Source organism: Anguilla rostrata, chromosome 2 (genome assembly GCF_018555375.3).
Source record: "Anguilla rostrata isolate EN2019 chromosome 2, ASM1855537v3, whole genome shotgun sequence".
In the NCBI taxonomy this organism is placed as follows: domain Eukaryota; kingdom Metazoa; phylum Chordata; class Actinopteri; order Anguilliformes; family Anguillidae; genus Anguilla; species Anguilla rostrata.
The window spans coordinates 67681196-67703067 of record NC_057934.1 but is presented as its reverse complement, the minus strand read 5'-3'; the positions used below and the strand labels follow the sequence as shown (position 1 = coordinate 67703067).

The following is a 21872-nucleotide window of genomic DNA, read 5'->3' as shown; positions in this document are numbered from 1 at the left end:
GTGCGCTCTCTCACTCTCTCTCATAAACACACACACACACACACACACACACACATACACACGCACCTGGTTTGAGCAGTGCGACTCTAGTATCTACAGGCTGCTTCAGTATGTTTCCCAGGTACTCTTTCAGCGCAGCGGCAGACTCAAGGTGGGCCCGTTTGGTGTTGATGTTGAGCCGGGGAGCGTACGGCTCAAAGTCCACAGCTGAAGGCAGGTCCACACTGGCCTACAACATAAGACCAGTGCAGAAATGTGTGGTGATTTTATTCTGCTGGTTTAAGCAGTTACACCTCAGTGAAAAAACTGACATACCTTATCAATCTCTCAAATGACTAAGGAATGCTAAAAAAAATTATTTTAAGCTAAATACATTTTCTATGATTCATGTTTTTGGGGTTCCCAGTGGTCATATGGAAAGAATCCTGAAGTTCACATTTTGAGTTGCTCCGGCAAAGGCACAGAATGCATGCTGCTCTACAGGAGCATCACCTGCAGGAAAGCCAGGGACTGCGTCTGGCCCAAAAGGCGGGTGATGCCGTCTCTTGCCCTGCTCATCTCCTCCACGTTCAGGTCAAACTTTTTCATCATTGAGAAGAGCTTGGACTGGGCACCCTCCTCCTCCTTGTCCACACTCTTCACGGCCTGCTGCTCGTCTCTGTCGATCATCTCCCTGATCTGCCTGTACACCATTTCCAGCTCTCGCTTCCGATTGGTCGCCGAGTCCTGAGGTGAACAAACACGTGACTGTCGTATCACTGCACATTGTAAAATACGACGTCGTTTTAGGGTTCCCACTCATTTTAGGAAATCATTTTCCAGCACTTTTCAAGGACAAGATCCATGACTTAGACGTACAGACATGAAACATGAACAATGGTAGCCCAAAGCCGGTGGTGGACCGGGGGGGGTTTGGGAATGTGCAAGTACCATAACCATTCAAAACTTTGTGCTGCCGTGTAATCTCAGCTGCTAATAAAAATGAGTAAGCGGAGAAAAATACAGAAAACTATGCAAGCTCAGCTCTAAATATCCTGTTTAATAGCTTGACTTATAGCCTAACCTACAATTTTCCAGAACCACACAAATATTTCCAGGACATTTTGTAAATGTTCTCATTTTACAGGTGTTTTCCATGACTGGAAAACTAGTCGATAAATTTCCAGGTCTTCAAGGTTTTCCAGGACGAGTGGGAACCCTGGCGTTTATTCCAAAATTAGCCAACAACAGCAGTCTAACTAACCAGCTACTTACGAGAGTAAGAAACACTTCAAAGTGAATGCGGACAGAACGAATGGTGAGTAACAGCATCCTTTTACTGATCTCGGGGTGCCACTTTCAATGTGGTGACGACAGCCATTTGTATGAAACTGATAAGAAACTTATGTGGGCGGGCTACTCCCTTGGACACCAACTTATTTGTTTCCAATTTATTTATGACCTTTCCTCTTGAAACCTTGGCGTCATATATGTTTACTCTGCATATCAGTGAAATTGAGAAAGAAGGACAAAGCACATTTGCAACGTTTCTTGACAAGCATGACATTTTTGGAAAAGTTTTTTCACATAAAAAAAAAAATTCTGCTTTCATAAAATGTCTGCCCTTGATTCATTGGAATCTTTTGAAAACGTCACACAAAACTTAACACAAGCCAATTGTTTCTGATCAAATTTTTCAATCTTTGCCAGTTAGGAAAAAAACAAGACCAGGTCAAAACCTAGTATATGGCTGGACCGAACCGGCTGACCAATGGTGTAACTTCATCACTCAGTCACAGACATGCGCGGTGTAACTTCATCACTCACTCAGTCACACAGTTTATAGGGCTGGTCCAGCCAAAAAGTTCTATATTGAGAATAACAGGAACAACAAACAGGGATTTTATATCAAAATATAAAAACATTCTATTCCAATTTCAGTGAGGATTTTAAAGTTTGAGGTTAATTTTGATTGTTCTGCACACGTGTGTACCCAAGCGCAGAAGTATTACCATACTGAGCGGATGAAATGGGTTCATCATCAGTGCAAAATGATTATGCACATGCATAATTCAGATAAAAAACTGGTTAATTTGGTCCAGTTGTCAACCATCACAAAACAGATTCTAGCCCATTTTAAGTATAATCATGATGCCTGCTAATACAATATACATGCACAACATTGTTGAACATGTTTCGTGGTGACTGTGGTGAATAATTGAATGTACATAAGAACACATTGACATGCTTTAAGTGTTTACTTATGCCTAATGCATACTCACTTTCAGCACACTTTGCTGTTCCTTCATCTGGGACAAGACCAATTGGGTCTTCTCAATCTTGCCATACAGCTGAGACAGCTTCTTCTTTAAGTCAGACTAGAAAAGAAACACAGTTATGAGTGTTTGAAACGTTGGAAGATTTCACTGCCAAAAAGTTAAACTGAACTTTGCTCGGAGTTGGGGAAAATTACACACCTCCCGCAGAACCCGTTGTTCGTCTGGCGTACAAAAAGTGCAGCCCTTGTGCTCCTGCTGCAGACAGAAGCTGCAAATACAGCGTCCGTGCTGGACGCAGAAGAATTCCATCATTTTTGAATGGTCAGGGCAGATGCGCTCCTGCAGGTCTGCCAGCGGCTCGTGGAGCTGGTGCGCGCCAAAAACCGGGTTCTCCAGGTGTGGTCTCACGTGCTCCACACAGTAGGACACCATGCATGTGAGGCAGGTCTTGCATGCCTTTCCCTCCATGCAAACGTCGCATATAATCGGCGCCGCATCTGGCTCCGTCTTCGTCGTCGTCATGACATCGCTGTAGATGTCGGCCTTTGACTTCAATTTGAACTTGTCAACCACTGCGTCAAGAACCGTGTTCTTTCTCAGCTCGGGTTTGGTGACGAAGTGGGACCGGCACTGCGGACAGTTGAAACCGAGTCCCGTCTGTTCGCTGTCCCGCCATGTCAAATCCAGGCAACCTCGACAAAAATTGTGGCCACAAGGAGTGGTCACGGGGCTCTCGAAGGGACTGAGACATATACTGCACGTGAGCTCCTCCTCGAGGCTCAGCAGGGAGGACATGTCGTCAGCCATGGCGAGACAGGTGCTGCACTGAAACCTGCGCGAGGCAGAAACGAAACTTACGGGATAGAACGAAATCGAAACTTAGCTCAAATAACCGTAGCCATGTACGTGGTTTGTAGCTTTCTGCTAACCAGTGAACGTAACAGCGGAGGAATTACCTTATTTCTTGCTGTTTAGATTACTGTACAATTTGAAAATATAATAACATTTAGATAAAATTAAACTCTACAACTTGAAAACAGAATAACAGTTAGTTAAATTCAATTCCGTTTTATTTGTATAACACTTTTTACAGAGGCACCGTCACAATGTCATAAAGACGCTTTACAGAAAACCAGGAAATAAAATGAAGTCTTCTCTTGTCTGAATTAAGCGAGAACCTTTCTCTCCTGGATTTGATACCATCCCGGATAGGGAAGGTGATCATATATCAGAGGATCCCACCAAATTCAGAAAATCAATCTAAAAATGTAATTTAAAAATCTAAAATTTACAACAGCGAACAGATGTATTTAGCTGGATTGACAGTTCCGAAGCTCGCAAGACTTTTTGATTTGACTCAAGCAAAAGCAAAACAATATTTATTGATTATTGGTTATTCATATCGCCTACTTACCGATCTTACTTTGGAAAGTCAGGTAGAGATACACTGATATGTTTGGTTGTTTCTGAATCCTCCTGATATGCGAACTCCTCAGACGTCACTGAACTGGGTTGTGGTGGAAGCTGTGTACGCTCTTTGGGTGGATGCCGTGTTTGCGCATGACGCGCCCGTTAAAGCCTGACGTGAACGTTAGCTAGCTAGCCCACAACCTTTTTGCTGCACCGCCCTCAATCGGGGACAAGCAGGTCTGTCCCCTGCAGGGCTTGCAGCTCTGCAGTGCTCCAGCTAAGCTCTGCAGCCGCTGTGCCGGAGGACTACCCTGCACGCGCAGCTGGGGCAGGCAGACACCCCGACTGGGAAGGGGGAAGAGGAGTCAGCCTTCAACACCGATGTGGGCCCCGTTGCCACACCGCCACGGTCAGCCTTAGATTACAGACCAGGGGTTTGCTGCTGCGTGGCACAGACACAGACGCGGTGTTGGAAAACTGTATTTTACCAAGTCTCCTATTTGACAGTTTGTACACATAAAGTAAGCCTTGACAAGCCTTGTACAGTGCTTAACAAAATTGTCAAAAGTTGCACTCTAGTGTATGTGTAGTGACAGTGCTATATAAATCTGTTTATGCTTTTGCTGGTTCGTTCACATGAACAGTGTATGGGATGGTGATTCAAAAAATGAATTAAGTCTGTCATTCTACCACTTTTAATGCGGTAAAAAAAAACATATATATATATATATATATATGTATATATATATATATATATATATATGTGAAAAAATAATGGAAATACTCTTACCAACTTCTTCAGGCAGCCTTTGCACGCTTGTTATGAACATAACTGTTATGTCTTGTTTTAAAATGTCATAGTAATTACAATTTTTCTGTTATTTTTCACAACGTATTTCTGTTTATTTATTGCAAATTTTAGCTTTTTATTTAGGTTTAATTGACGTGGCCTATATACAAGTCCTCACAATAAAGATAGGTAAATATAGCTGCAAGCAGCAATGCAGGGCCCTACGAACATGTTCAATCCGGGTAAATACAAGGCAAAGGAGAAAAGAGTCCAAGCGACATAGATTTCAGGATTTTGGACAATCTACATACCCGTGCGTGAGACGATCCAACTTCCGGTTCATGAGAAACATTACTTCGAAATATGAATGTGCATTAGCATAAAGTGCTAACTTTGTCATGCCACAAATCACACAATTTTTAACTAAACGACTTTTTTTTTATCACCCTTGATGGAGAGAATACCCAAGAGTACACATGTGCGATGGTGACAGAATCAAGTAAACTGTTCATGGGAAGATGAGTTTTAAAGCATTATATTAGCATTAGCTTCCCACCAAAATTTCGAATACCTGTAATTTCTTTGTTTTTTGAGATATCTGCAACTGCTTCAACGGGGTACAACATGGTAACTCCCTCTTCATGCCCAGTCCATTTCAAGTCCCTAGATTATTGTTTTAAAAAGTTATAAGCACTTGAAATTTGCATTATATTAGCATTAGCTTCCCACCAAAATTTCAAATGCCTGTAATTTCCTTGTTTTTTGAGATACCTGCAACTGCTTTGACATGGTACAACATGGTAATGCCCTCTTCATGCCCAGTCCATTTCAAGTCCCTAGATTATTGTTGTAAAAAGTTGAAATCGTTTAAAATTTGTTTTGTTTTGTTTTTAATACCAGTTTCTCCGCCATCTTGGAATGGATCTCTTAGCTATAAACACCCTATAGGGAGACATGCACCATACACGTACATGGGTAATTGCGGACCAATCGGACTCACGGTTAATTAGAAGAAACTTTTTATAGGTTTTGCCAAATTTTCAATCTGCAGAAAAATCCATCACGGCAGACTTTATGGCTTCTTGAGGCATATTTGTTAGTCGTGAGGAATGACACAAGTACACCTGGTTTCAGGAATTTTGTGTCTTCTGTGATCGCGATAACAGTTCACTCTCGGGTTTGTACCAAGCGGCCAAAACCAGACTTCGACACTAGCGCCACTACGGTTGGCTCCAGTATAGATGTTTTCATATCCGGTTTCCATGTAAGTCTACGGTACAAATGCGGTCAAAATACAAAGTCAATAATTCTTTCTCATGAGTACAAATAGTCACAATATGTGTATTTTATTCGTCTTATGACTGTCCATCGGGCGATTTCATGATTTATTGTGTCATTTGAGCACTGTTATAATATTTGTTGTGGACCAATGAAATACAGTTTGCGTCACTTCCTGATTACTGCAGATGACTAAGCTACAGTAGCGGCTACAGTCTATGGTCACTGGGGTGGGAGGTGGCGCCTCTTGGCCTTGATATTGTGGCTCCGACCATGGTCCACCCAAGCGGCCAAAACCAGACTTCGTTTTTGAAGCTCATTTCCTGGTGTTGTAGTTCCTGGTTGCTCACTAGCGCCACTACGGATGGCTCCAGTATAGGTGTTTTCATATCCGGTTTCCATGTAAGTCTACGGTACAAATGCGATCAAAATACAAAGTCAATAATTTTTTCTCAAAAGAACAAATAGTCATAATAGGTGTATTTTATTGGTCTTATGACTGTCCATGGGTCGATTTCATGATTTATTGCGTCATTTGGGCACAGTGCCAATATTTGTTCTGGACCAATGAGGTACAGCTTGCGTCACTTCCGGATTACTGCGGAGGACTCAGCTACAGTAGGGGCTACAGTCTATGGTCACTGGGGTGGGCGGTGGCGCTTCTTGGCCTTGCCATTGCGGCTCCGGCCCGCCTGTGCTAAGTCTGAAAATGCAGGCATCCCATTTCGTGGTGATTTCATTATGGCGTGTGCTATTTACATCTGCTCTAGACGACCATAAAATAATCCTCCTCTTAAGTTTTTCGGTATCCGAGTCATTTTTACTATTTCCTTTAGCCTACTTAACCAAATAATTACTTGGCAGAAAGCGTAATCAGCTTGCTATATTCGGTAGTCCAGTAGTAGCCTGTGCTAAAACAGTTCGCAACTTCGGCTACCAAGCCATTTGACTAGCTAGCTAACCTTAACCGGCAAACATTCAATCTGTCAAACGTGTTTGGCGGCTTGTCAGTCGTGTACATTCCGTAAATGTCTACCCGGGCCATGCTTCACGCATGTGACAAAGCTACTATAATCCCGATTTTGGGATAAACACTTTTTCAGTTTCACGAAGCGAATTAAGAGTTTCAAGGTTCATTTGCTAAATATACAACACACGATGAAATCACACACACAGAATTTAACAAAATTAACCATCTTGGCATTTAGAAAGGAACATGTTTTTAGCATTTAAGAGACCGACAAGCTAGGCATTTAAGACAGTGGTTCTCAGAATCGGTTCTGGGGGCTCCTTGCGTATATTGGCTTTTCTCCATTGGTTTTGATGATTTACAAGAAAAAAATAATAGCCTAATAATAATTAGAAATTCAACGTAGGCTACATTATTTTTGTCTTCATGCACCAGGTGGAAAACTTGCCGTACAAAGTGCGTTGTCATATTTACACGCCTGCAGATCAGTTATTAAAATACTTGGTAGATTTGTTAATCACCGCTGAGTGTTAATTTTTGTTCGGTAGAAAGTGATTTGCGAACGATCGGTCAGCTAGTGTCACCCAGCAAGTGAACACCACAAACGGCGATGGAGTAGCTAGTAGTAGCAGGCTCATTATCTGACTGGCGAAAACCTACGACGATAACTTGCTCGGTTAACAGCAGATCTACCAGACAGTTATACGAAAATTTGCCTAGTCAAATCACCAGTAGCCTACACATCTCCGATTGATTGACCATCAGTGTAGTCAATGTTCTTCCCCTGTGGTTCATATTGCTAACGCGTGAGCTAACCACGGACAGCCTACCTAGCTCACTGGCAAGCTGATATGCTAGCTAAGCATATTCGTTTTGCTGAGAAACATAAATTGAAGATAACTGAACATAGCCTAATTGTATTTTTAATGTCATACATAACGTGATTACATGGCACAGTACAGTCACGGATGGAAATTAAACCCCGTAAACATCTGATAATATATTTTAAGACATAACGGCAGACAGTCAGCTAGCCTCGTTCAGGTTGAGGGGCATTTCCGCACCGGACTGTCAATCAAATTGTAAAAATCACAAGACCGCGTAACTCTATGGTTTTGGCTCCAAATCGAGAAAATGGCCGCGCCCGCCATTGAGCTTCAAAACGTGTTTTAGAGACCCACGGAGAGTCAATGGGTGACGTCACAGTAGCTGTGTCCATATTTTTTACAGTCTCTGGGTACACCTGTGCGAAGTCAGAAAATGCAGGCATCCCATTTCGTCGTGATTTCATTATGGTGCGTGCTATTTACAGCTGCTGTAGACGACCATAAAATAATAATTCTCTGAAGTTTTTCGGTAGGCGAGTCATTTTTACTATTTCCTTTAGCCTACTTAACCAAATAATTCGTTGGCAGAAAGCGTAATCAGCTTGCTATATTTGGTAGTCCAGTAGCCTATGCTAAAACTTAGCAACTTCGGCTACCAAGCTATTTGACCAGCTAGCTAACACTAACCGGAAAATATTCAATCTGTCAAACGTGTTTGACGGCTTGTCAGTCGTGTGCGAACGTCGTACGTCGTACGAACGATTGCAGAACGAACTTGAGGCTAGCTGACTGTCTGCCGTTATGTTTTAAAAATATATTATCAAATGTTTGCGGAGTTTAATTTCCATCCGTGACTGTACTGTGTCGTGTAATCACGTTATATGTATGACATTAATAATACAATTATGTTCAGTTATCTTCAATGTATGTTTCTCAGAAAAACGAATAGCTTAGCTAGCATATCAGCTTGCCAGTGAGCTAGGTAGGCTATCCGTGGTTCGCTCACGCATTAGCAATATGAACCACAGCAGAACATCGACTACACTGATGGTCAATCAATCAGAGATGTGTAGGCTACTGGTGATTTGACTAGGCTAATTTTCATATAACTGTCTGGTAGACCTGCTGTTAACCGAGCAAGTTATCGTCGTAGGTTCTCGCCACAGTCAGTTAATGAGCCATTAACTGCTACTACTCCATCGCCGTTTGTGGTGTTTACTTGCTGGGTGACGCTAGCTGACCGATCGTTCGCAAGTCACTTTTTACCGAATAAAAATTAACACTGTCAGCGGTGATTAACAAATCTACCAAGTATTTTAATAACTGATCTACAGGCGTGTAAATATGACAACGCACTTTGAAGAGCAAGTTTTCCACCTGTTGCATAAAGACAAAAATAATGTACATTGAATTTCTAATTATTATTTTCTTGCTAGCTTCTAGCTTTGTCACATTCGTGCAGCATAGGTCAGGTAGACATTTACGGAATGTACACGACTGACAAGCCGTCAAGCACGTTTGACAGATGGAATATTTGCCTGTTAGGCTTAGCTAGCTAGTCAAATGGCTTGGTAGCCGAAGTTGCGAACTGTTTTAGCATAGGCTACTGGACTACCACATATAGCAAATAAGCGTTAGCTGATTACGCTTTCTGCCAACTAATTATTTGGTTAAGTGGGCTAAAGGAAATAGTAAAAATGACTCGGCTACCGCAAAACTTCAGAGGAGGATTATTTTATGGTCGTCTAGTGCAGCTGTAAATAGCACACGCTATAATGAAACCACTACAAAATGGGATGCCTGCATTTTCTGACTTCGCACAGGTGGACCGTGGTCGTAGCCGCAATGTCAAGGCCAAGACTGAGACGCCACCTCCCACCCCAGTGACCACAGATTGTAGCCCCTACAGCTCAGTCCCCCGCAGAAATCCGGAAGTGATGCAAGCTGTACCTCATTGGTCCAGAACAAATATTGGCACTGTGCCCAAATGACGCAATAAATCATGAAATCGACCCATGGACAGTCATAAGACGAATAAAATACACCTATTATGACTATTTGTTCTTGTGAGAAAAAATTATTGACTTTGTATTTTGATCGCATTTGTACCGTAGACTTACATGGAAACCGGATATGAAAACACCTATACTGGAGCCATCCGTAGTGGCGCTAGTGAGCAACCAGGAACTACAACACCAGGAAATGAGCTTCAAAAACGAAGTCTGGTTTTGGCCGCTTGGTTTGTACCAGAGACTAAAAAATATGGACAAAGCTACTGTGACGTCACCCACTGACTCTCCGTGGGTCTCTAAAACACGTTTTGAAGCTCAATGGCGGGCGCGGCCATTTTCACTCTCGGGTTTGTACACACTCTCCCCACCTCTCCCTTCTCATCCAGTGGTCCTTTCCCGTTCGCCAAGTGATGTGGGTGATGTCTATGGCGTCCATTTAATACCAATAAACACCGCGAGTAAAACAGTGAGCCCCGCGCGAGCTGGTTCTACTCGCTCGCAAAATATTTCTCCTCGCTCGCGAAGAGCCACTTTCTCCTCGCGCCGAGTAGAATTGATTTTTGGCAGTGTGGGGGCGGGGATGGGGTGGAGACTTATGCTAATATATTCACTGGTATGATTGGTCACTTTAAATACGAAGCCTATACACTTCCTATGCCTTCTAACGGACGATATGGAGACACAAGTTGTGAGTAGCCTACCGGACACAATGCAGTGTCATTAAATGTTATAATTAATACATGTAATTGAAGCCCCATTCAGATCAGATTTAGTGGGTAATACCTGGGTTAATGGAATGCCCATTGTTCTCTTGAAACCCAGCATTTAGGTGGGTATTTAGTGGGTCGGTACCATTCACACACTTGAGCTGGGTTGTTTACGATTCTATCGTCATTGCTAGGGCAACGGCTGTTACAGACCGCAGATTATTATTTTTTTACGTTGTTAGACCTGTTTCTAACTAGCTGTAGTGACTGGTTAGCTAGCTAGCTGCATTAACTGCCTAGCAATCGCTAGTTAGCTAGCGTTGTTAGCGACGTTAACTCAGATAAGCTCAAAGAGGTGTTCGATGTTTGTGACGACGATGCGGACGGATGCATTTCGTGGATCTTGGATTGCAGTTCGGGCAAGGAGATGAGGTAACATTACATTACAGGCATTTAGCAGACGCTCTTATCCAGAGCGACTTACACAACTTTTACATTGTATCCATTTATACAGCTGGATATATACTGAAGCAATGCAGGTTAAGTACCTTGCTCAAGGGTACAACGGCAGTGTCCTTACCCGGGAATCAAACCTGCGACCTTTCGGTTACAAGCCCAGTTCCTTACCCACCGTGCTACACTCCGTCCTAATAATTGATAAGTAGTAGACAATTATTAGTGAGGGCCGAAGCAGGTTAAAGAAACATGTTCCTAGCTGGGCTTGAACCTACGACCCCGTGTTCCCAAGACTGGGACCTTGCCCACTAGGCCACAGGCAGACTAGCTGAGTAAGACTGTAAAAGAATCAGTAGGTATTTTCAGCATTTAACGCATCCGAGCTGAAATAAACGTATTCAACGTATGTTTCAAAGGTTGCATGAAACAATATGGAATTGCGGCTTACAATGGGATTAAGTATTTTCTAAGAGCATTGCTGCAAAAGACGGAAATAGATTAACTGTTACACCTGACAAATAGGTAGCCTATGGACAAGTCAACGTAATGACAAGCTAATGTGTTTAAAGGGGAATTTCACTTTATAATGTCGTATCTAGGAACCGACAGAATTCAAAGTCCAATCATTAATTTGTATAAAACAACTTCACGAGGGAAAAGATACCACAGCAGCAAGCTCTTCAGAAAAGTTAGACTTTATTTGCACAGGTGCACAAAGCCGGATCAATTCTGCAGAATTGAACCTCGATTGTCAGTTTTATACACAAATGTACCCCACAACTCCCCTTAACACATTTCTAAAAATACCAGCCATCTGTTCTTCTTGGCACCACAATGATTTTGATTTCCTGCTCTTGGGTCTACCTGACCCTCTTGGCACCACAATGATTTTCTGTTCTTAGGTGATAACATCATTGTGGAAAGTTACCCCAACTTAAAAAATATTAGTCTTTATTCTGTAATTTTCCATTATGCATACAAGTCACAGCCTCCTGTAATTTTCCATTGTATTCAGGTTACATAGGGGTCACTGTAAAATATTAGTCTTCTAGCGCTTTTATTTGGCAATAGCGTTTTGTTAGTTTTGGATTATTGTTCTCTGCTGTATTTTGGCAGTAGTGTATGATTAGTTTTTGGTTAGTGTTATCTGCTGTAGTTATTGGCAATAGTGTATGATTAGTATTTGATTAGTGTTTTCTGCTGAGTGAGTAAGTGTGATTTTTTAAACCTTCTGCGTTCTCTTGCTTTTTTTCTACAGTGGATACTGTGGTTTCTTGCATTTCCATAAGCTTAGCTGCTACTACTAATATATGTTTATTGGATTACATATTGATTATATGAGTGTATAGTTATACATGTGATATATTTTTATCATGAAGCATCAAGAGTTTGGAGGAAAGAGTTTGATCAACATTGATGGGAATTCCCTAACTTTAACATTTCAAAATTTTCCTACAATAACACTTCTGGGCTAATTTTCACACCTACCCAGGGTTTTGTTTTTAGGTTGCTTGCTTCAATATTTAGATATGTGTAGATTTTTGATTCCCGTGTGAGCAAACCCGCCCCCATCCCCGCCCCCCCCCCCAACCCCAACCACATCCAATAGAAGCACATTCAGCATCAAACTCCACGTTAGACTCATTGTAAACACACGTCCCTGCTTCTCATGACTGATATTGTCCTTCTAATGAATTTGTCGCCCTTTTTCACTGAAAGCAGCCGCTACAAAACACTGCAAACGATGCCAATTCAAAAACACATACGAAAATCCAAAACAAATAAAACAACGGAAACGTGCTGCAAATGAAAAAACCTGCTGCAGAAAGCCAAAACAAATACATTAACAGCAAACACGCTGCAAATACAGAAACTATGCAAAAGCAAAAACGTGCTGCAAATGAAAAAACGTGCTGCAGAAAGCCACAACAAATACGTTAACAGCAAACACGCTGCAAATACAGAAACGATGCAAAATTAAAAACACACAAACTCCGAAAACAAATGCAACAGAAAAACGCTGCATATCCAGTCAACACAACGGAAGTGGGAGGAGGGGGTAGCGGAGAGGGTGGGAGGTGGGGGTAGCGGGAGGTGGGGGTAGCGGGGGGCGGGAGGTGGGGGTAGCGGGGGGCGGGAGGTGGGGGTAGTGGGGGCGGGAGACCGCTGAGCGCCAGGCACAGGGAGCACGCTCAGCTGATCAGCTTGCAGGGAGAGCGTGATGGCCGTGCCGCGGGCGGGGCTATCGGGGTAAGCAGCCGGCTCTTCAGACACCGAGGCCTTGGTGAAGTTCTCGGACAGCACAATGTGCTTGTGTGCCGTCCAGAGTGAGCACGGTTCTATCTGCAACACAGCCACCGCGGGGCAGTAAGAACACACACACACAGAGCCCGGGGCATCACTATGGAAATCAACACAAAGCGAAAAACCCACTCGGATAAGGTATCAGAAACAGCCTCTCTGCAATGAAACACACTCTATCCCCATCTGCTGCCTGTTCCAGTCATCTCTGGTCTTTGTGCATTACCAACCAGTTTTATCTTAATGCAAGTATTGTAATGGGTTTTCCTTCCTTAAGGAAATAAGCGTCAACTCACACTTAAGAAGGTCAGATCTTTTAGCTGTGGACATGATACTTGGGGGTGTTTCAAGTGACGCTGTAGGAAAAACTAAGGGAACTTCAGTTTACTTGGAACAATTAGATTAACATACATTTCAACACACTCAAAACATTTTAGAGGAAAAACCCAGACGTATTAAAGTTCCGTATGGGCGTGCCTGCTGAGAGTAAAGCATGCAGGAACACCACAGCAAACAGTGACAAGCAACTATAAAAGTTGTTCTTGCTTCCAGCCTCTTGCATTTGATCTTGTATAGAGGCACGTGATATCTATGATTAATGTCATGCTTCCCCCGTCTGGGCCTTGTATTGCTTGGACACGAGGCCACGTATCTGCAAACAAATTTGCACTGGAAGGCTGTGGGTGTATGTGAAAGGCTTCTAAATGGTGGTATTCTTTAAGACATTTACTTTTTACACATTTACTCTTTAAGACAAGTCTTGCTTGTAGTTCTGCCATGTAAAAAATTACTTTCATTGAAGACAGAATTCATAAAATATTGTTCAGACAGCATTATGTCTCCCAGTGGATGCATATTTGTAAAAAATGAAATCAAAACTATTCGCTTTATGATCACCAAATTAAGTAATTACTACTGAAACATAATAACTGAAAGTGAATCTTATTCATCAGGAAAGACTGGTGGAAATGTTTACACTCCAGTACAATATATGTTCCAAATGAGTATGGCTCATTCCTGGAATTATCAAATCTATTTAAGAAGCAATTCTAGCAAAAAAAAACTACTGTTACAGACAATTTCAGTTCCCCCTGACACAGTTTTTAAATAAGATGAGTACATTAAAGCAAGCACACCTGGTTGGGGGCTGGGCTGTGCTCCAGCCATTTCAGAATTCAAATTATGATTTTTAAATAGCTCCTTCGCCTCCTTGATAACTGCCTCCATTCCAGGATTTGCGTGTTTCTTCAAAGTTTCTTGAAGGAAAAAAAAAAGATACAATTAATTCAACATCCCCGCGTTTCAGCATTCGGCGTATAATTTCATTTAACGCATGATTACACTTTGTTCTGAATGTGGTTATTACAAGCGGATAACGAAAACGGAACCATATCAGTGTTACAGGCCGAGGTTTTGTGGGTCCTTCACCGTGTGTAATAATGCATATTCCTAAGGCATGGCTTAGGTGTAGTCATGACCTTAGAAAGCTGGGCTGATCAGTCAATCATTACTTATAGTGGAACTCAGTTATCAGCTTCCTCTCAAGTTAAAAGTACTGCTTTCCTCCAGTGACGAGTGTTTCAAAGTGACAATACTCCCAAGTCCCAACCATGGATTGTCTCCCAATCATTTGAAGCACATGACTGACATTCTGTCCATCCATATTTGCCTTCTCAGTCACCACATCCGAACCCAGTCGTTTACAGGATATTCTGGAATGACAGCTGACACATCGTTCTCAGTTCCTTCAACTATGTAAAAAATCCATTGACATTTTTTTTTATTGAACAGTGATGTCATATTATTCTACATTCAGGATTCCATGTGCTGGTAGACTGTACCTCCATAAAGCATACAGGTCATACTGGCCACAAACAGTAGCCCAGCAGCGTTTGCAGTGACTTTACGGTAGCTGCTTTTCCTTTTTTTTTGCCATTTTCTCCCATTTTCTCCCCAATTTAGTCATTATACCAATTCCCCGTGTGTATCACACAATCCTGGTTGATGCGCTATTCTCTGTCGGTCTGGGGAGGGTGTAGACTATCACATGCCTCCTCAAATACATGTGGAATTGCCAGCCGCTTCTTTTCACCTGACAGCGAGGAGTTTCACTGGGAGAGCGTAACGCTGTCACTATCTTCAGGACTATGCAGACTATGACAATGGATCTGTCTTCCTGAACAGCTGCCACATGTATACAGAAGCACATACTAAAATTTATGCTTGAAATCACATTAGCCAGACATGCTGTTACACATTCATAAATGTATCTGCGGGATTGATCAAAATCTAAAAATGTAATAATCAGTCTAAAGCCACAAACTGGAATTCAGAAACTTAGAAATCAGGGCTTACTTGACAGGATCTCCTCCTTCTTTGGTTCCATCTTTGTTGCAGGAGGGGGTCCAGGATTTACAGGATTAATCAGTCCTTATAAAGGAAATATAAATGGTGCCCAGTAACAAATTAATGAATATGACCATGAAAACATAATACTTTCTTATCCACAAACACCTGGAGTAAGCGAGCACGGCTAGCAAAATCTGTAATGCTCAGCTCAAAAATATCTTACAAGAGATATAATACATTCAATTAAATTGCATTACATTTATTTGGCAGACGCTTTTATCCAAAGCGACGTACAATAAGTGCATACCGAAGGTCATCGGAACAACTACAAAACACAGGTCCGATAAGGTACAATACTCATTTTGTAAGTTACACTGCTACAAACATCCACATGTGGTATTTTATTTTTTGGGGCTCCTGAAGTTTAAATTTACCATTTCAAAACACTCATTGGTACAGTACTTATGAAACCCAATGTACAAGAATCCTGTATCAAAGCTTTCTCTACTGGATCAAGTCAATGCACACACATTCATACATGTTCACCTGGGAAAAGTGGTTTGGGCAATAGTCGTGGACTGGCCATGTTGTCAGCTAGAAAAAAAATCAAAATTTAACTGTGAGTGCAGTGGCTCTCCGAATGCCCCTGCAGTTAGGAGAAAAGGTACAACTCAGAATCACACAGAATTTCAGTGTCGTCCCCCACACCCAGAATTACATACGAATGCATTGAAGTCCCATTAGTGACATAGTGATTCAGTTGGTTCTGAAGGGTCGCAGTAGACTATCACATGCCTCCTCCGATACATGTGGAATTGCCAGCCGCTTCTTTTCACCTGACAGTGAGGAGTTTCACTGGGAGAGCGTAACGCGCACGGAGTTTCACGCTATCTCCCCCAGATCCCCTCCCCGCTTAACAGGCGCCCCAACCAACCAGTAGGAGTCGCTAATGCAACGATCAGGACTCATACCCTCACCAGCTTCCCACCCGCGAACACTGCCAACTGTGTTCGTAGGAACGTCTGGCCAAGCCGAAAGTACAGTAGCTGCTTTTTTGCAGCCACCCTAATGCTAGTGCTCGCCACAGCTCCTTGCTTATCGACAGCTGCTTGTAAGCTTCGTTGATTCAGTTACTCCTCATGCTGGATATTTGGGAAGAAAACTCGCTCGAGCGAGTTTGGCTTAACTCAGCTGGCCTGGGGAGTCTGTGTGGTGAAGTGGTTGACGCTTGACCCACGTAACAATTGCCTTGTGGTCTGATTCCCCATCTCGGCACTTTATTTACTATCAAACCCTCTCTGCTTTCCCCACTCAGCATAAAGTGGGGGAAAATACATAAGACTTTTTTCACTTTTTCACTGTAAGGGATGACAACCTACAAGGGTAGTGAATTCCCATTCAGGAAGGGAATAACGCAAATCTCAAACACTTATTTCAGAAAAGGGTCTTGTGCTCTACTCCGGGGAGATGTTGGATGAACTTCTGTCAGAAGAAGCTGAATATTTGAATATTCCAAAACACTGGAATTGTGGAAGTAATTCAACATATGGTCTAGTGTTTGAACATTCAAATGTTCAGCTTCGCCTGACAACAGTTCATCCAACAACTGCTCATAAGCGGAATGTGACTCATTAAGGAATGGGAGCAGGAGCCCACATTCTGATACAGCCAAAATGAAACAGCAATTACAGGGTTGCATTTCTCTTTACCATATAACAGTTGTGCCTTCTGCAATCACTTGTTCTAAAAACCTTTTGTTGCTAAAAAAACTGACCAGTCAAATTATGCCTTTAGGACATTACCTTCTGCATGTTTATGCATATACATATATCCTTTTTAGGTATTATTAAATAGTGTGCTAGGTGCTTCAACTGCAAAAGTTCAACACATTTATGGCAAAGCTGTGTGCGTAAATCTCTGCTTCATTAGTTCAGAGTAGAAATGAAGGTATCTTACTGTCTTCTTTAGATGAGTCCTGGTCAGGTTTCCTGGCTGAAATTAAGACAAAACATGTCACTATCTTCAGGACTATGCAGACTATGACAATGGATCTGTCTTCCTGAACAGCTGCCACATGTATACAGAAGCACATACTAAAATTTATGCTTGAAATCACATTAGCCAGACATGCTGTTACACATTCATAAATGTATCTGCGGGATTGATCAAAATCTAAAAATGTAATAATCAGTCTAAAGCCACAAACTGGAATTCAGAAACTTAGAAATCAGGGCTTACTTGACAGGGTCTCCTTCTTTGGTTCCATCTTTGTTGCAAGAGGGGGTCCAGGATTTACAGGATTAATTAGTCCTTATAAAGGAAATATAAATGATGCCCAGTAACAAATGAATGAATATGATCATGAAAACATAATACTTTCTTATCCACAAACACCTGGAGTAAGCGAGCACGGCTAGCAAAATCTGTAATGCTCAGCTCAAAAATATCCTACAAGAGATATAATAAATTAAATTACATGACTGTGGTGTGGGGATGGCTGGTTTAAGCAGCCACACCTGCCCTGGGTCAAGCTAATTAGACCTGGCCAATTGGATAATTGGTTAAGAATTAGATAATTGGCCAGGCTAATTGGACCCAGGAACAGGAGTGGCTGCACCTGTGCATAGTGAGGTAATCACTGCGCACAGGTTAAATCTGCCATCCCCACTCACACGGGGAGCTCTCTGTCATGACAGGGTTTAAGATCTGCTCATTTGGCTGTAACACCTTGCCAAACCCTCGTAAAATAAATCTGGACTGCTTGAACATCATCTCCCTGTGTCTCTGTGCTGGAGGGCCCCAAGGAAAGCCACTTCGGTGGCCTGTGGCAGGCGTGTTTGCCACAATGACATTTATTTGAACAATGCTTTTATCCAAAGCGACGTACAGTAAGTGCGTACCAAAGGTCCTCGGAACAACTACAAAACACAGGTCCGACAAGGTACAATACTCATTTTGTAGCAGTTATACTGCTACAAACATCCACATGTGGTATTTTACTTTTGGGGGCTCTTGAAGTTTAAATTTACCAAGAAACCTGTATCAAAGCTTTCTCGACTGGATCAAGTCAATGCACACACATTCATACATGTTCACCTGCGAAAAGTGGATTTGGCTATAGTGCTGGAGTAGGCATGTTGTCAGCTAGGGAAAAAATCAAAATGTTTCTGTGAGTGCAATGGCTTTCTACAGTTAGCAGAAAAGGTACTACTCAGAATCACACAGAATTTCAGTGTGGTCCCCCACACCCAGAATTACATAAGAAGTATTGAAGTCCAATTAGTGACGTAGTGATTCAGTTGGTTCTGAAGGATTGCAGTGGCTTAAATACAGTTAGGAACTGAACTTAATTTAGCCATTTGTGGTCTTGTTAAACCCATTTGGCAACGCCGTCCAATTGTGAGACACTTTCTTTTAGAAAGCCATAAAACATGCCTGAGTGCAATCCTCAGAGACCCAACCTCAGCACAAGTCATCCCGATTGAACATTGATTCAGTCCCATTTGATTTTCAGTTCTCTCAATACTAAAACTCACCATTGACAAACTCACCATATGCTCCTCCAAATCTCTGCAGGAAGTTGAAAAACTGTGACTAGCCACAAACACATGATGCTCTTTACATATGCTCACACATTATTTCACAAGGCAAATAAACCAATCGACAACCCGCAATAACACAAACACACTAATAGTTGAATATCGGACATACTTCCTCACTAACCAATTAAGTAACCACTACTTTATTCTAATGTCCTGGCATTGGTGCCCTTGTGGTAATGGCAGTTGGGAGCTTTCAGACCCCTCTTGCAGGAGTTACAAGGTTGTGAAATCAAGAATGTTTGATTGCCAATTGCTTATTTTACCTCCTTGTATCCTTTCCTTGCTTCCTTAGCTCCACCCAGTGAAGGACGCAAGAAAAGGACGCGAGGACAGAGACATCAACAAAACATGTATTACCCTACAGTCACACGGAGCGACACAGGAGCGGGACAAACCCTTGTCGCTTGTCGCTTATGGGCGTTCCTGGCTTGTGGTTACCAGGTTACAGAACTAAACAAGTAGGCTAGACATTTGTTTCAGCAATGTGTGTCACACTGCCTTCACTCCCATTGGTAGTCGCCGTGTCGCATCACTCAGTATTTGCATAAAATAGACCTCTAGCCTATTTTCGCCCCTCCTATTTGGCTTTGCAACAGGCGCTTGTCTCTTGTCGCTGTAAATCGCCAACTCTCATTGAAAATGAACGACAGCCGCTCGCTTATCTCTCTCCTGTGCCACCCCATGTGACCGTAGGGTTAGGCAAATGGAATATCTTTGTTCAGTCAAGCGTCAGCTTGAAAACATGCCAATTACAGATGTGGCAGATAAGGAGAGGGGGATCCACAGGGCGATCATTTTATACGTCACGTGTATTTGAAAAAAAAAAAAAAAAAACGCAAAGGATGCACTTGTGTTTCCTTGATCAAGCATCCTTGGGGAACCTGCTAGCTACTTGCTCCTTGCTCCTTCCAGAAGCATCTAATGGGTTAGAATGTCCGTAAAGACGGCGAATCCTCTGTCCTCGACTGACCTTCAATTCACAGGTCAGTCGAGGACCGAGGAGACAATGACGGATAAACCGAGTGACTGGAAAGAGCCCATGGATCTCTGCCCTGTGAACCCTCTCTACCAATTGGCAACGCTACCACCAAGCAGCCCTGCAGGGCTAACAGCCACAGCTGGCACAGGCATGGTTGGGACTCGAACCCGGGTCATGGGGCTCCTCCATGCACTTGAATGAAACTGGTACCATAACCTGATGAGCCATCCAGCAAACTCACTTCTGTATTGTTTACAAATCTTTTTATAAATAAGCAGTGTTTTAATGTTGCTCATACTTTTTAAGACGGTTCCTTTCACCATAAGTGTGGAAATTTAACAGAAATTTTAAACCCTCACTAAGGGAGAGGTATTGTCCGACTACCAAATTATAATTGAACAAAACAAAGGAAAAAACTGACCTTGCCGTTTCAAAACTCTAATGCTATGAGTGTCCAGCTGTAAACTGAACACCAAGACAGGATGGAGATATTCTAATGCTCAATCTTTTGTTCGGTGCATCTACTCCTGGATTGCCTTTGGTTACCTACTGCCCAAAGACATGCCAACATTTCTGTATTTTTCTTCTCAATTCATAAATTTACCACCACACACCAGTAGCTTACTTATGATAACCATGGTGATAGGCTGGGCTTGGGATTGGCTTGGGTCCTAATGACAATATAACACACACACATGCACACACGTGTCGCGTGCACACGCAGGAACACATGCACGGACTCTCACGCACACACGCACTGTCTCCCTCTCTCTCACATAAACACACACACGTGTCGCCCATGCACACACACATGCACGGACTCTCGCACACGCGCACACACACACACACACGCTCTCTCACTCTCTCTCTCTCATAAACACACACACACGTGTTGCCCACGCACATGCACGGACTCTCACACACGTTCACGGAGTCTCACACACGTGCGCGCACTCTCGCTCTCACAAACACACACATACCTGGTTTGAGCAGTGCGACTCTAGCATTTCCAGGCTGCTTTAGTATGTTTTCCAGGTACTCTTTCAGGGCAGTGGCAGACTCAAGGTGGGCACGCTTGGTGTTGATGTTGAGCCGAGGAATGTGCTGCTCAACGTCCACAGCTGAAGGCAGGTCCACACTGGCCTACAACATAAGACCAGTGCAGAAATGTGTGGTGATTTTATTCTGCTGGTTTAAGCAGTTACACCTCAGTGAAACAAATGACATACCTTATCAATCTCTCAAATGACTAAGGAATGCTAAAAAAATTTTTATTTTGAGCTAAATACATTTTCTATGATTCATGTTTTTGGGGTTCCCTGTGGTCACATGGAAGACCTTCACTGAGATACAGCTCGATACGGAACATTAAAGAGGAATCCTGAAGTTCACATTTTGAGTTGCTCCGGCAAAGGCACAGAATGCATGCCGTTCTACAGGAGCATCACCTGCAGGAAAGCCAGGGACTGCGTCTGGGCCAAAAGGCGGGTGATGCGGTCTCTTGCCCCGCTCATCTCCTCCATGTTCTGGTTGAACTTTTTCATCATTGAGAAGAGCCTGGACTGGGGAGCCTCCTCCTCCTTTTCCACACTCTTCATGGCCTGCTGCTCGTCTCTGTCGAGCATCTCCCTGATCTGCCTGTACACCATTTCTAGCTCTCGCTTCCGATTGGTCGTCGAGGCCTGAGGTGAACAAGCACGTGACTGTCATCACTGCACAGTATAAAATACGACTTGTTTATTCCAAAATTAGCTAACAACTGCAGTCTAACTGACCAGCTACTTATGAGAGTAAGAAGCACTTTCAAAGTGAATGTGGACAGAACGAGTGGTGAGTAACAGCATCCACTTACTGATCTCGGGGTGCCACTGTCAATGTGGTGACAACAGCCATTTGTATGAAACTGATAAGAAACTTATGTGGGCTACTCCCT

General features: G+C 42.8%; 1 protein-coding gene across 22 annotated transcripts in view; it reads right to left on the bottom strand.

Moving 5' to 3' along the window:
* trim25 (tripartite motif containing 25) overlaps nt 1–21872 on the bottom strand; it is a 54400-nt gene that overhangs the window by 10189 nt on the left and 22339 nt on the right. For 2 of the 22 annotated variants that reach the window (XM_064324216.1, XM_064324215.1), the window contains exons 4-9: nt 21388–21621; nt 20920–21082; nt 17597–17668; nt 17315–17350; nt 15905–15952; nt 15365–15439 (exon numbers count right to left, since the gene is read on the bottom strand). In XM_064324216.1, the coding sequence (XP_064180286.1) occupies nt 15365–15439; nt 15905–15952; nt 17315–17350; nt 17597–17668; nt 20920–21082; nt 21388–21621 (628 nt within the window). Of the gene's footprint in view, nt 1–66; nt 230–492; nt 727–2261; nt 2358–2456; nt 3091–3672; nt 3897–13305; nt 13378–14145; nt 14266–15364; nt 15440–15904; nt 15953–17314; nt 17351–17596; nt 17669–20919; nt 21083–21387; nt 21622–21872 lie in introns of those variants that run through there. The other 20 variants (XM_064324219.1, XM_064324233.1, XM_064324224.1 and 17 more) reach the window with 14 other exon arrangements.